This window comes from Lactuca virosa, chromosome 5, assembly GCF_052849685.1.
Source record: "Lactuca virosa cultivar CGN04683 chromosome 5, Lactuca_virosa_CGN04683_v6, whole genome shotgun sequence".
Classification (NCBI taxonomy): Eukaryota; Viridiplantae; Streptophyta; class Magnoliopsida; order Asterales; family Asteraceae; genus Lactuca; species Lactuca virosa.
In genome coordinates, this window is record NC_136430.1 from 307,960,036 (window position 1) to 307,973,490 (window position 13,455).

At 39.3% G+C, this 13,455-nt stretch overlaps 1 protein-coding gene across 4 annotated transcripts; it reads right to left on the reverse strand.

The window, feature by feature from the left end:
- Positions 1-10,781: 10,781 nt before the first annotated feature.
- Positions 10,782-13,207, reverse strand: LOC145117239 (peroxisome biogenesis protein 22-like). Of its 4 annotated transcripts, XM_079053549.1 has the most exons (7): positions 12,615-13,207; positions 12,420-12,517; positions 12,077-12,338; positions 11,693-11,982; positions 11,431-11,532; positions 11,256-11,301; positions 10,782-11,065 (listed from the first exon to the last, which is right to left on the reverse strand). In XM_079053549.1, the coding sequence occupies exons 4-7, from the start codon at positions 11,744-11,746 to the stop codon at positions 11,037-11,039; spliced, it is 231 nt and encodes a 76-aa protein (XP_078909675.1). In that variant the 5' UTR covers positions 11,747-11,982; positions 12,077-12,338; positions 12,420-12,517; positions 12,615-13,207; the 3' UTR covers positions 10,782-11,036. The 4 variants fall into 4 exon arrangements, 1 of the variants encoding a protein (XP_078909675.1); XR_013712570.1 differs by lacking the exon at positions 11,256-11,301 and adding an exon at positions 11,146-11,209 and having other exon boundaries at positions 11,431-11,982; positions 12,607-13,207; XR_013712568.1 differs by having other exon boundaries at positions 11,146-11,301; positions 12,420-13,206.
- Between the last annotated feature and the right edge of the window lie 248 nt (positions 13,208-13,455).

The window sequence follows — 13,455 nt, forward strand, 5'->3', positions numbered from 1 at the left end:
TGAAATATACATTACATGTTTATTGGGCATTTGTAGTCCATTTACATGCTTATTGGGCCATAAATATACATTACATGTTTATTTGGGCCTTTGTGGTCCATTTACATACTCGTTGGGCCTTGTAACCTTAAAACATACTCAAAAACATTATTTACTACATTAAACAGTGTGATATAATATTCGCGTAAACATAGTTAAGGTTCTTGTGAGACACGTTATTTCATTCGTACCTATCAAGTGTACAACCTTTAGTTTTGTAGTTATAACCAGAGTCTCCTGGAGGGAGAGCGAGAGTTTGTGTATAGATATATACGGGGTTGACAGCCCCGCACCTGAGCTGTTCGTTACAGCTAGACTAGGCTAGTCTAGGGTGACAAATGTCTTACCTTAAACAAGTCGACGACTGAAAAACGTCATGACAGGAAATTCCGTCATATCAAGCATGGTTATAACGACTCACATAGAAATTAACTCCACTGTAAAATTTACGGAATACATAAACAATTATACAGTTACGATACTATACAAACACCATTCTACGGTCTTTGGGTTTTAAGACCACAATACTTTTACAGACAGAAAATATCGGATTTTCTGGGAAAACTTACAATTACACATTACCTTCTACTTACAACAGAAAACATGAGAATTCTGGAATGCACTCTTAATACATTTTCAAAACGGAAACACACATGCTTTAATACAAGATTTGATACAAAGCGTTCATACCATTTATTTCTTTTTACAGAAAATATCGGATTTTCTGGTGTTTACAACATGATACAAACTTTTCATACAAATATGCTTATGAACTCACCAACATTATATATGTTGACCATTTTCAAAATAACTTGTATTATCAGGAAATCGTTAAGCAGGTTGGCCTTCAAGAAGTCATGGATTTTGATGTATTTTGTTGTTATCATAAACCTTTTATTTTTGGGATGTAACTTTTGTAAACAATAAAATGATATAAACCCAGTATTGTTGTATTATTGTACGTGTGATGATGATGCTTGCCTTGTTTCAATTATATTCACTGTGATGATATTACAAGATGAAGTTACCCTAATCCCCAGACGTTTCTGCCGTTTTATTCGGTTCGAGGGTGTGACAGATTGGTATCAGAGCAATGTTTATAGTGAATTGGCATATCTAATCATACAAGATATGGAACTATAAATACATTGGGACTAAAATATTCTGAACAAAAAAAAATAAAGTACATACTTATATGTGCATTATTACAATAACGATAAAAGTTTATAGAGGAATTGAACATCGTGGTTAAACCTGGGCAGTTATGTAGTCGTATTGGGGATATGTATAGCCTGATGAACTATATTTATTCAAAATACGACCAACATGTGTTTGGAAGTGATCATGATGGGCAATGAATCTAGAAACTTACCAACCTCGTATCCAAAAAGTTTTAAGGAACTCAAACATAAAAAATTAAAATACTATAGGAGTATTTTGGAATGCTATCTACACACACTCCCCTTACACGCTTCTCACACCTCCATTTCTCGCGCAGACATCATGGCTGAATTCCAGCAAGGTAACTTTTACTATCAGGCCCTGGTGGCCCATGGTTGGATCGAGGAGGAACCTGAAATGGTTCAGGAGGCAGGCTCAAGGATAGAACCTAAGGAGTATCTAGAGACAGACTATGAGGACGAGGGATCCGATGAGGAGACTGAAGAGATAACGGGCGTTGGGGAAGCCCCTAGTGAATCCCACCCTTTAGGGATGATACCAGATTCGCACATAGCACCGGAGGACCCCACAGATCGGACGCGCTCCTTGGAGGAGGAAGTTGCCATTCTCAGGCATCAACTTTTTACAGCAGAGGCCAGGGTTGTTCGAGCGGAGCAAGAGAGAGACGAAATCACTCGGGAGATGAGTGAATTGGCTAACGGTTTGGTATGTTATTTCGGCATCTGAACACCACCACCAGACGCTTTCCGTCGCGACTAGGATCAACTCCACCCCTCATCACTATTGTTATGAACTATTGAATGTAGGACCGACTTTATGTTTAAGTGATTACACTACTCATAAAGCCGTTATGCTGTCGGATTATATTTTCTCTATGTACTGTATGCCTTTTCAAAAGGCAAATTTTCATGCTCTGTACTACGAATATTATATCATTAATGAAGCAGTTATGTTTTATTTGTGATGTTGTAATCTGCTATGTGTTCTATTTTTTTTATTTCATGATATTGCATGAATTCACTTATATGCACAACCGAACCATTGAAAACATTAGATACCAAAGGAACACGAAACCACAGACCACTATGTACTCACCATCTTTCTGTTCCATGAAAGAAGATGCCTCGAAGATACATTCGTAGGAACAACAACATGGCACCACCACCACTACCTCCTCCGCCAGAGATGAACTCTGCTGGCCTCCAAGCAGCAGTCTCGGCTGAGGTCACGACAGCCCTGGCACACATTCTAGCTGGGAACAATGGTGGTGGTAACGGTCACGGAACTGGAAGCTCGAATCAAGGGATGAACCAAGGTCCTACCAAGGTCTGTACCTACAACGACTTCTCAAGCGCCAAACCTCGAACGTTCAATGGGACTGGAGGTGTAATAACTTTAAAGCGATGGATGGAAAAGATCGAGTCAGTTTTTGAGATCTGCGGATGTCTTGAAGAATGCAAGGTGAAATTTGCAGCTTGGACGTTTGTCGACTAAGCACTCTCGTGGTGGAATGGTCATGTGGAGGCTATGACACTCCCAGTGGCAAATGCTATGCCATAGGGGGAGCTAAAGGAAATGTTGATGGCAGAGTACTGTCTCCGTGGGGAAGTACAAAAACTGGAGCAGGATCTATGGAACCTTACAGTACAAAACTCAGACATCGATGCGTACATCTCGAGATTCAGTGAGTTGGCACTTCTATGCCCGGGTATGATCACCTCAGAAGGAAATAAGATTGAGCGGTTCATTTGGGGACTAACTTCTCCAATCCAAGGAAATGTAATAGCAGCAAACCCTGAGACCTTTGACAGTGCGAAAAGGCTAGCTAAGAAGCTTTACGACCATGGCAACAAGAAAAGAGTCAAAATTGTTGAGACTGAGACCAAGAAGGAAGGGGACAACAAGAAAAATAAGGACAACAAACGAAAGGGGTGACAGAACCAGGGATCATCCAAAAAGCAATAAACCGTAGCAGTCCACGCTGCTACCGCTTAAGTTGCATCAGCACCGGCTGCTTCAACCTCAACTGTGCAAACAACTACCAAGCCATACTCAGGAACCCTACCAATGTGTAACAAATGTAACTACTACCACAATGGCGAGTGCAGAGACCTGCAGTGTACCAATTGCAACCGCAAGGGGCACACCGCCCGGTACTACAGATCTCAACCCCAACAGAATCAGCAGCCAAACAACAACAACAACAACAATTATGTCCGGGCCAGTCATACTTGTTATGGGTGTGGAGGAACTGGCCATTTTAGGCGCAATTGCCCCAAAGCCAACAACTAAGGAGCAGGAGGATCAGGCAGGGTCCTGATTTTGGGTCAAGGAGAGGCAGTTCAAGACCCGACGGTTGTTAGTGGTACGTTTCCCCTCAACCACACTTATGCATGCATTCTATTTGATAGTGGGGCTGAGCGGAGTTTCGTGAGTAATAAATTCAAACACTTACTAAGCCAACGACCCCAGAAGATAAGCGAAGCCTTCACGGTGGAAATGGCTAATGGGAAAACCGAAACAACAAAAGATATATACACAGGGTGCACTCTCACATTAGATAATCACTCTTTCCCAATCAACTTGATGCCAGTAGATATTAGGAGCTTTGATGTGATTATAGGCATGGACTGGTTAAGCCCCCACCATGCCGAAATTATGTGCCATGAGAAGGCCATTCGCCTTCACCTCCCAAACCATGAAACCCTAATAATCTACGGTGATAAACCTGGCGCCAATCTTCGTTTTATCTAGTGTATTAAGGCACAAAAATGCCTGCACAAGAAAAATTATGCCTTCCTTGCTCACGTTGTAGATAAGGAAAATGAGGAAATAAACATCAAAGATATTCCAGTGGCATGTGACTTTCCGAATGTGTTTCCTGATGACCTTCCGGGAATACCCCCAAAAAGACAGGTTGAATTTCGAATCGACCTAATACCGGGAGCCACATCAATTGCCAAATCACCCTATAGGTTAGCTCCCGCCGAGATGCAGAAGCTATCCAGTCAATTAAGCGAACTTATGAGCAAGGGATTCATCAGACCAAGCTTCTCACCCTGGGAAGCTTCGGTCTTGTTTGTCAAGAAGAAGCACGGATCCTTCAGAATGTGCATCGACTATCGAGAGTTGAACAAACTCACTATCAAAAATCGATACCCACTCCCTCGGATTGATGATCTATTTGACCAACTTCAAGGACCCAATTATTTCTCTAAAATAGATCTAAGATCCGGTTATCATCAGCTCCGAGTCTGGGAAGAGGATATTCCAAAAACTGCTTTCTGAACTCGATACGACCATTACGAATTCGTCATTATGCCCTTCGGTCTGACAAATTCCCCCGCAACATTTATGGACCTCATGAATTGATTCTGCCGCCCATTCCTTGATAATTTTGTAATCTTCTTCATCGATGATATACTCATATACTCCCGAAGTAAGGAGGAGCACGGTCAGCACCTCCGTAAGATCTTGGAAACTCTAAGAGCTGAAAAGCTTTATGCAAAACTCTCCAAATGCGAGTTCTGGATTCGCAGTGTAAAATTCTTGGGCCAGGTAGTCAGTGAGGAAAGAATTCATGTGGATCCTTCCAAGATCAAGGCTATTAAAGGTTGGTCGATTATGAAAATACCAACATAAATCCGACAATTCTTGGGTCTCGCAGGCTACTAGCGAAGGTTTATCCAGAACTTCTCCAAGATAGTCAAGCCCCTCACCACCTTAACACAAAAGGTGTACCCTTGAAGCGAGCCCTATGTAGTGCTCCAGTGCAGTCCTTACCAGAGGGAACCGAAGACTTCGTAGTATATTGCGACACTTCAAATCAAGGGTTAGGCTGTGTTCTTTTGCAGCGTGGAAAAGTGATAGCTTACGCGTCCAGGTAATTAAAGACACATGAAGTAAATTACATCACCCATGATCTCGAGCTGGGAGCCGTGGTCTTCGCTCTAAAGATTTATAGGCACTACCTCTATGGTACAAAGTGCACCATCTTCACGGACCACAAAAACCTCCAACACATTCTAAATCAAAAGGAGCTGAACATGAGGCAATGAAGGTGGGTTGAGCTGCTAAATAGTTATGAATGCGAGATCAGGTACCACCCAGTCAAGGCTAACGTGGTAGCCGATGCCCTGAGCAGGAAAGAATACTCGGGTCGCCGGGTGAAAACCTTAGCGATAACCATCCACTCTCCCCTAACTTCGCAAATCAAGGACGCTCAATTAGAGGCATTGAAGCCGGAAAATGCCGCAAATGAAGCACTGCGTGGAATGGATAATAATCTGGAAGCCAAAGGAGACGGAACTTACTACTTCATGGAACGTGTCTGGATCCCAAAATTTGGAGGATTCAGGGATGTAGTCATGAACGAAGCGCACAAAACGCGATACTTCATCCATCCAGGTTCCGATAAGATGTACCAGGACAGCAAACAACATTATTGGTGGCCGAACATGAAATCAGAAATTGCCACTTACGTGGGCAAGTGTCTCACTTGTGCCAAGGTTAAAATGGAATATCAGAAGCCCTCGGGATTGTTACAACAGCCAGTAATACCCGAGTGGAAATGGGAAAGGATTACCATGGATTTCATAACCAAATTACCTAAGACATCAGACAGATTGGATGCTATCTGGGTGATTGGCGATAGACTAACCAAATCCGCCCATTTTCTACCAATAAAGGAGACGTAGAAAATGGAGAGATTAACACGAATATATATAAAAGAAGCTGTGAGACTCCATGGGGTGCCGATATCTATTATCTTAGATCGAGACAGTAGATTTACTTCACGATTTTGGCAGTCGCTCCAGAAAGCTATGGGAACACAATTGGATATGAGCACTGCCTATCACCCTCAAACCGACGGCCAAAGCGAGCGAACCATTCAAACGCTTGAGGATATGCTACGAGCCTGTGTGATCAATTTTGGCAAATCATGGGATACCCACTTTCCCTTAAATTGAGTTCTCGTACAATAACAACTATCACACGAGCATCAAGGTTGCTCCTTTTGAGGCTTTGTATGGCCGCAAATGCAGATCGCCTCTCTGCTGGGCTGAGGTAGGAGACACTCAGCTGGCAAGAAGGCAAGCACCAAACAACAGTCTTACAGGACCCGATATCATTCGGGAAACTATGGAGAAAATAGTTCAAATCAAGGCACGACTCCAAGCATCGCGAGACCGGCAAAAAAGCTATGCAGATAAACGGCGAAAGCCTCTGGAATTTCAAGTCCGAGATCGGGTGCTCTTAAAGGTCTCCCCATGGAAAGGGATGAACCATTTTGGGAAGCGAGGAAAACTAAACTCGCGATACATCGGGCCATTCGAGATTCTTGCCCGGATTGGTCCGGTGGCTTATAAGTTGCAGCTACTTGCGGAGCTCAGCAACGTACACCCCGTGTTCCACGTGTCGAATATGAAAAAGTGCTTATCAGATGAAACCCTCGTCTTTCCTCTGGATGAGATCTAAGTAAACGAGAATCTCCTGTTCGTTGAAGAGGCAGTTGAAATAATGGACAGGGAGGTGAAGCGTACGAAACAAAGCCGCATTCCGATTGTGAAGGTTCGATGGAACGCTAAGCGCGGACCAGAATTTACATGGGAGCGCGAAGACCAAACAAAAGTACCCTCACATTTTCTCTAATTCCCAAGAATAACTTTCAAAAGAATTTCGGGACGAAATTCCCTCTAACGGGGGGATGATGTCACAACTAATAGTTTGGCTAGGAAATTCTGTCTATATGTAATCAATTCTTGATGTATCTTGTAACTTCAAGTTTAAAGATATACATGTTATTCATTTCAAAAACAACTATTCAAATCAAAACTCACCCGTGAAGCCCAAAACCTAATTTCCCGGTTCAAACAATTATTGGGCCACGAATCATTTATTGGGCCTAATGGGCCAATAAACTCTCAATTGAATTATTTTGGGCTAAGAATCCTCATATGGGGCCTAAATGGACCCGCATTCATTAAACCATAACATTTTGGGCTATAAGACTTTTTATGGGCCTTATTGGACCTAAAATGTCTCACCTTGCTTTCATGGGACTTATTGGGTCGTGAACAATTTCCTTGAACCTCAATGGGCCGAAAACCCATTGTTTTTGTCATGTTGGGACGTAAACACCTATGTGAGCCCACATGGATCAAAACTCCCTAATGGGCCAAAGCAAGAACAAGCCCAAAACACTCTCTCTTTCTTTCCCTCTCATTCTCGACCCTATACAAAAAAAAGATGGGATAATGTCATGCAGAAACCTCATGTTTACATGGTGAATATCCATGCAATACACAACATATAACAAAGAAATATCATACTTCTATGCAATGTCTTCTCACCCCCTCCCTCCTCTCCTTATTCTCGGCTCCCTCTCCATCCCCAACTCTCCATTCCAAACTTCACACACACAAAAATTCTCTCTAAGCTCTCAAGTAATTCTACCATTCTCCTTCTAAAATTCGTGTGAGCTTGTGTGAGATCAAGAACTCTTCCTTAAAGATCATCATTCTTGGTAAGCTACTTTCTAATCAAGGTGCTCAACTTCATTTTATGTTAAGTCTTTCACTCATAAACACTCTATTTCATGATCCATGCTTCTTAGAACCCCATAAGTTCGAAATCTACTCAAAGGAGCTTGCTAGGGCCGAAATCTCCTTCAATCTTCTCACTAAAACCGATCCATCATCCCAAAGTGAGTTCATACCCCCTATTTTCGATTTTTACTATGTTTTGGGTGAGGATACAAGTTGCTTTGTGTTAGATCTATGTGTTTATGCATGGTTATGTGTGTTTTCCATGTTATATGTTGTGAATATGTGCTAAAACTTCATAAATCTCGAAAACTCTACCAAAACTTGGTGATGTTTGTATACTAACACACATTATACAACTTATTATGAAGTGAAAGGAGTAAACATGTTGTGGAACACTAGAAAACTAAACAAAACCGTTTAAGGGGCCATTTTTGACAAATAAACAAAAAGGTGAAGCCTTTAGGGAATTCACGGTTTGTCAAGGATTAAAAGAGTCATTTTTATATAAAATGGGTCTTAAAGATATTCATGGTTTTAAAAAGGGCCAAAAGTGTTAATTTTCACAAAATGCGCCTAAAGATGGGTCTTCACGGTTTCATGGGCTAAATTTGTAAATTTTTGACTTTTGTGGGTTAAATTTTCATTTTAAACAAATTTGAGCCAATAATGTGAATTTCGGATAAAAAGAGCTGAAAATGTCAAAATTTTTAAACTTGGGCCGAAAAGGTAAATTTCTATACATTTGGGCCGCAAATATCAATTTTCATCAAAAATTGGGCCAAAATGTAAATTTTAACGAAAGTGGGCTAAAAATGTTATTGTGTTTAAAATAAGCCCTTAAATGTGAACTTTTGGTCTTAAGGGACCTAAAGTGTCATTTTTACCAAAAATGTGCCTAAATTGTAAATTTTCGGCTTAATGGGCCAAAAATGTCATCTTTACAAAAAGTGGGCCTTTTATGTCATTTTGGTAAACAATTGAGCTAAAACAAACAACATAATAACAAACGGACTAAATACGTCATTCACATGTTTATTGGGCCTTAGTGGTCCATTTACATGCTTATTTGGCCTGGAATATACTTTACATGTTTATTGGGCCTTTGTGGTCTATTTACATGCTTAATGGGCCTGAAATATACATTACATGTTTATTGGGCCCTTGTAGTTCATTTACATGCTTGTTGGGCCTGGAATATACATTACATGTTTATTGGGCATTTGTAGTCCATTTACATGCTTATTGGGCCTGAAATATACACTACATGTTTATTTGGGCATTTGTGGTCCATTTACATACTCGTTGGGCCTTGTAACCTTAAAACATACTCAAAAACATTATTTACTACATTAAACAGTGTGATACAATATTCGCGTAAACATAGTTAAGGTTCTTGTGAGACACGTTCTTTCATTCGTACCTATCAAGTGTACAACCTTTAGTCATGTAGTTATAACCAGAGTCTCCTGGAGGGAGAGCGAGAGTTTGTGTATAGATCTATACGGGGTTGACAGCCCCGCACCTAAGCTGTTCGTTACAGCTAGACTAGGTCAGTCTAGGGTGACAAATGTCTTACCTTAAACAAGTCGACGCTTGAAAAACGTCATGATAGGCAATTCCGTCATATCAAGCATGGTTATAACGACTCACATAGAAATTAACTTCACTGTAAAATTTACGAAATACATAAACAATTATACAGTTGCGATACTATACAAACACCATTCTACGGTGTTTGGGTTTTAAGACCACAATACTTTTACAGACAGAAAATATCGGATTTTCTGGGAAAACTTACAATTACACATTACCTTCTACTTACAACAGAAAACATGAGAATTCTGGAATGCACTCTTAATACATTTTCAAAACGGAAACACACATGCTTTAATACCAGATTTGATACAAAGCGTTCAAACCATTTATTTCTTTTTACAGAAAATATCGGATTTTCTGGTGTTTACAACATGATACAAACTTTTCATACAAATATGCTTATGAACTCACCAACATTATATATGTTGACCATTTTCAAAATAACTTGTATTCTCAGGAAATCGTTAAGCAGGTTGGCCTTCAAGAACTCATGGATTTTGATGTATTTTGTTATTATCATAAACCTTATATTTTTGGGATGTAACTTTTGTAAACAATTACAATGATGTAAACCCAATATTGTTGTACTGTTGTACGCGTGATGATGATGCTTGCATTGTTTCAATTATATTCACTGTGATGATATTACAACATGAAGTCACCCTAACCCCCAGACGTTTTCGCCGTTTTCTTCGGTTCGGGGGTGTGACACAGTGTAGCTTGCATAGACACTTAATCAGAAATTTTAGTCTTTGTTTATTTTCCATGTAACTTCTCGAGACTCTATAAATAGAGCTCTCTTCTTCTGAATGAAAACACCTCTCGATTACATCTCTATTCTCTCTATCTGAATTACTCTCTATATTCTCTCTTACCTTCAAAGATCTTTATGAACTTACACTCATATATACAGATCGAACTCTCAAACTCTCCTTCGGAGCAAGTCATTGTGACTTCATTCACTTTAAGTTGATCACGTATACTAACTAGGTTTGAATGCAAACCTTGTCACTACTAGAAAAACAGCATTTTACGACGCGTAATGCGTGTTGTAAAAGGCTCAGACGACGCGCAAATGCGTGTCAAGGAAGGCTTTGTCATAACGAGAGACGACACGATTTTGCGTGTCGTCTATTTACGACGCGCATTTACGATGCGCATTTACGACGCGCAGTTATGACACGCAATGCGTATCAAGGAAGGCCCTGTCATAAAGGAAGACGACACGCACTTGCGTGTCGTAACCTTACGACGCGCGTGTTTATGACACGCAATGCATATCAAGGAAGCCCTTATCATAAATGAAGATGACACGCATTTGCGTGTCATAAACTTCAGTAACCATTTACGATATGCATTTACGACGCGTCTTTACGATATTCATTTACGCATAATACAAAAATATGTAAACAAATATATATCTAAACAATCAATTTCATCCAATAACATCATGTCAAAAAATTGTAATACATTGATATTAAAGGGATCTAATTCTACATTGTTATTAAGAGGTTTTCCCTAACTATATTATATAACCTAATACTACATTGCGTATCAAGGGACACCTTCTGCAAAGTAATGCTATACAAACTAAAAAGATATACACAAAGATGATAAACATCAAATTCCAACTAAGTAGAGTTGCATCTTGCCTTTCATAATTCTTTAAGACTAATGAATCCCTGCTCCGATCTTGTGACCTGATCAAATAAAAGTCAAAAAATTAATATGCTAATATAATTAATAGAAGAATCAATCAAGGAATATTAGTTGCAAATACTTGTGCCAAATGTGAGTGGTCAAATGATGGAAAAGTGAACATCTGCAAGCTTTTTGACACTAGCCTACATACAAGCACATATACATATCAAACAAGGATGTAAAAATCACCCGATGTAAAAATCCCAACATTTTTTAATGCAATAATAACCTTTTTCTGCAATAAATAATAGTATCAATTAGCCAACAAGATAACCAAAAAATTAATAATTACCAAATTTATGATTATTCTTGACTGGTATTTAAATGAGACCCACAATATAAATAAAGATATAAATTATAATACCTCACTTTCATCATCTAAGACTGTTTCCATGAGATAAAGGTCACCTAATTTTGTTATCTCCAAAAGAACATCCAAAACAGATGATCTCACAGTTGTTTGATTCTGTTTAAAAAAAATTAGTGAACAATTAAATGATTAAAGTATTGTTATAACTTATAATATATATATATATATATATATATATATATATATATATATATATATATATATATATATTTCAGTGGCTAAATTGATAAAATGGGGTGAATATTTTAACCAATACCTGAACCTCCTTTATCAGTAAATACCAAAAAGACCAAAATACCCCTTCAATCATATAAGTAATAAACTTTGATTGATTGATATGATGTATGTATCATATGTTTAAGGTGTACATACTGTCTTGCAATAATAATAATAATAATAATAATAATAATAATAATAATATGAAAATGATAATCTTTTTATTTTCAGTGATGTTTCACAACTCTCAAAAACTTTCCCATCTGTTGATATGGTTTTTGATTATCTAACTTTATGCGCATATGTGTTGATTGTAGAGTTTGTGATCTCCTACATGAACAAGTAAATAAAGGTGTAAGATCTATGTTCCTTAAAGTTTCTAAATCATACTGAACTAATCACTGATAAAGACTTTATGATTTACCTGAAGATATGTAGTACCAGAAAATATGAAATTGACATGCTCATAGGTAAATCCTTCGAGAAAATCCATGAAGCTTTCACTCGATTGATACTGTATTCCTGTACTTATTCATGGATCTTCAGTTTGCAGGAGGCAGTTCATTTGTTTACCCCACTTTATTAGAAAGAAACGCTTCTTAAATAACAAGACATTAGCATAAATTTCTCATATTCATTTCATCGGGTTAGCATATCAAGCATTCAAGCTAAACTCGAAGCAGATCCTACAAAAGAAACAATAATTTTCAAGAAAAACAGGGATTTAAAATCTAAAGGTATGAATCAGGGTCAATGATATCACATACATTGTATTGGGAACAGAAATACGATGATCAAGCAGTGTGAATCGAATATCGCCTGAAACACTCCGTCTTCTTGATTGCCAAAGATCTATAGCTTTTTCCTGGAATCGATAATCGTAACAAAACATGTTATGACTTATGATCGCTGAAACAGAGCTTGATTCCATATAAATAAAGCTAAGTTGATAACTAATAAACCCTCGTTTGGTGACATTCCGTCTTGCGTCCATGATTTAGGGCTTTCTTTCACCTCATGATCCGCCGAACCACCGACAACTTCCCTGCTCTCTCTCATCTCCCCCTTGCTGCTCACCTGCGTACGCTCGGCCTATCTTCTCTTCTCTTCGCCGGACCGGTCACGGCTCACCTCCTCCGCCCGGAGACCTTTGTGAACCACACCACCACCTCCGTCCACTCTCTCTCTGCCGTTCGCATATCTTTATAATTGTACGCGAGTGATGGGCCTATATACACGTGAAGACACTGGTAAGGGATGGATTGACGCATCCTGCCCTAAGTCGGACTCACTTGGATGGATTAACAATTGGGGCATAATAACGAGAAACCTTCATCGCCGGCGACGTGGGTGATGGAAGAGAGATTGTAGATGGAAGAGAAAGTGGAGATGGAAGTGAACGAGAGATGGAGACGGAACCAGACCTAAATCGCCATGGCGGGTTTTCAACTTTTCTAATTTTTGGGGAATTCTTTTTCCTGCTACTAAAGATGAAGATGTGCGCGTTTCATTAAAAAAAATATAAAACGACATGATTTCACAGACACTCTTTTTATGAAAGGTGTCTCCGTGTTTTTTTTGTAACACTAATTTTAGGGCACATGTCCCCTTCGAGCACCCAACACCTTCTCATATGTCCCCTTCGAGCACCCAACACCTTCTCATATATGCCTATCCAATCAATAGAGTTTGGATCACCACTAGAGGAGGTTATGTGATGCGTTTGTAAAGCAATCTCACCAACTAAAGCATTCTATATTTCACAAAGATTATCAATATACTTGAAAAGTAACACAAAAAAAA